The following is a 2,489-nucleotide window of genomic DNA, read 5'->3' as shown; positions in this document are numbered from 1 at the left end:
CTGCACAGTACAGTCTTAAGGGCTTGGAGCCTGCTGCTTGAGCCCAGCTCCTCCCCTTTCCATTTAGTGATGGCTAGAAGAAAAAATAATCAAGTATGCTGGAAGAGAAACATTAATTAACTTTTAATTTTGATCTAATGTATGCTTCTTAGTGTTCTGCATTGAAGAGTGAGTGTGTGGTATCTGTCACATTATATACAGGGTGATGCATTGAAGAAACAAGGAAAAGCCTCAGGTCTGAATGGGAAGGTGAGGTTTTAACTCTACGGATGGGTTTTGTCTTGATTAAAAGCTGTAGATATGTAATAAGTCACTTTTATATCCATTTTGCATCTGACGTGACTTTCTCTGTAACTTAGTTTGTATCTGTTTTCTCTTAAGCCAAACTTGCAAGACGAAGTCAGGAGAGAGAGAATCTCGGCATGCTGGTCTGGTCACCTAACCAGAATCTGTCTGAAGCAAAATGTAAGTCTTTTCAAATACTTTTATTCCCACTTCTCTTCTGTATATCCCTTCAAGAATGAAAGTTGCCGCTTTGAGTAGAAAGGTTACATCTGTGAGCTTTCCATTATGATTGGAGATTAATTTGAAAAAAGAAAAGCCTACAAAGCAATTCCCCCTTCTGCGGGGGATTTTCCACTTTGTTCCCCACTGAGCAGCTGCTTAGAATGTCAAATCCACAGAGGCAGGGAAAGCAGGAGAAATGTGACACGTTTTCTCCTTTGGTGTGAATTCTTTAAGATGCCTATCTACAGGCCTACATGATCTGCTTTTTTGCTTCCAGTGTTGTATAGTGGAGGGGGGAGAAGAATATATGGTAATTAGTAGTACCTTTTCCCCACAAGAACACAAATAAAATCCACATCTGGAGCACATGGAGGTTTAAATGCCAGAACAATTGCAGTGCCTTGGAATTCCACGTGAGGGCAATTGCCAGTGCTCTGTTTGTGTCTGGGAACAGGTCTCAGTGCTGCTGCCAGATGGCAGAACTGGTGTTTGAAAGATTTGTCTAGCTACGGTTCTCCTCGTGAATAAGTAGGACTCCTTGATTAAAGGGCTGCTGTTTGAATGCAGTAACTAAACCTAAGTGCTTTCGGGGGAGGGAACTGAAAGGAGCTATTTTTGACTCTGTGCTCGTACCTTTTTTTTTTTTTTTCTCTCTTCTGATTCAGGGACCAAGAATAAGAATCTTGCATTCCTGTTTCTCTGCAGTTGTTTGTGGTGGCACTGTTAAGTTGATACCTGGTTGTCCCTTAGACCCAAGGGCTAAGATGTATCACAAGACACTTGTGAGGATATAGGGGCATTTGCAGATTAGGGCAGCAAAGATTGTGCACAAACTAGCTCTGTCATGAAAGGGATGGGCTCTGCCCTGGGGCATTTGCTCCACTGAGCAAGTTGCCCCTTAAATTACAGAAGGATGATGGTACAGTGATTTACAGATAAAAAGGGCTTTGCAAGAATGTCTGCCACCTTTCCTGTCAGTGGTGTCTTGTCTGCTCCCTGCTGGCTACTGGGTGCTGAGCTAAATAGGACTGATGAGGAATATATTTATCTACAGCTAGAAAACTCTACAGGTATAACAGCCAGAAACTGTTGCTTCCACCAAAAGAAGTGACTGTTCATGGGTCCTCTGTGATGGAGGATTCCTGGAGCTGCCTCTCAGGTCTGAGAGTATTTTGAATCTCATCTCAGCTTTGGAACGTTTAATTCCTGCCTGATAAGAAACCAGTTTCTTGGAGAGGGAAGAGAGAATGGCAGAGGAAAAAGAGTAAAGATACGTGGAATTGACTAAAATAATCTGTGACTGAATATTCTGCAGTGTTTGGCACAAAAACACACAAGGATGTTACAGAGCATAAAAAGGATGTAAAAATATAAAAGTGATACCTTCTAAGATGATGTTGAAACCTAAGAGGTAATTTAAAATGTAGTATGACACTGATGAATAAAAACTAGGTGGCAGTTGACTGTTGCTGGTGCAATAAAAAAAGCTGAGGAAAACAATATCAATATGAGAGAGAGTAAGATGATTCTACGATTCTAAGATATTTCTCGCAACGCAAAATTTTAGTAAGAAAGTAAACTTGCCAATGATTTCACTTTCCACAAATTATACAGAAAAAAATGAATAAATATTTCATACAGTGTTTGGTGGAGAGAAGTACGATGCTTCTGTGCCATACATGACACAAATCTCCAGGGGCCTAATTGATATAGAGGGATGGAATTGTGTAGTTCAGCATCTAGTGGTATTAGCCAAAAAAAAAAAAAACAAAGGAGCATTATTGCTGGCTGAGGAGACCTTGGGGTGGCAGGAGAGCTCCAGCAGATGTGGAGACAGCAGCTGTGCAAGGAATGTGAGAACACAGTAAGAGTAGGTCATTGCTTTATCTTGTGTTAGTTTGAGCTGACACTAGCAAAAGGTATCAGTTATTCCTGTCTCTACCTGGCATTACTTAAAAATGAACTGTGAGAAACAAGTCCTG

General features: G+C 40.9%; 1 protein-coding gene across 1 annotated transcript in view; it reads left to right on the top strand.

Annotated features, from left to right (window-relative positions):
* Window positions 1-380: 380 nt before the first annotated feature.
* The window catches only part of RCOR1 (REST corepressor 1), a 39,393-nt gene continuing 37,284 nt past the window's right edge, over window positions 381-2,489 (top strand). Inside the window, exon 1 of the mRNA XM_008936750.1 lies at window positions 381-465. Coding sequence (XP_008934998.1) covers window positions 423-465 — 43 coding nt within the window. The 5' untranslated portion in view covers window positions 381-422. The remainder of the gene's footprint in view (window positions 466-2,489) is intronic.

This window comes from Merops nubicus, unplaced genomic scaffold, assembly GCF_000691845.1.
Source record: "Merops nubicus isolate BGI_N331 unplaced genomic scaffold, ASM69184v1 scaffold9540, whole genome shotgun sequence".
NCBI classification, from domain to species: domain Eukaryota; kingdom Metazoa; phylum Chordata; class Aves; order Coraciiformes; family Meropidae; genus Merops; species Merops nubicus.
Note: the sequence above shows the minus strand (reverse complement) of the source record. Positions and strands in the feature narration are given on the sequence as shown.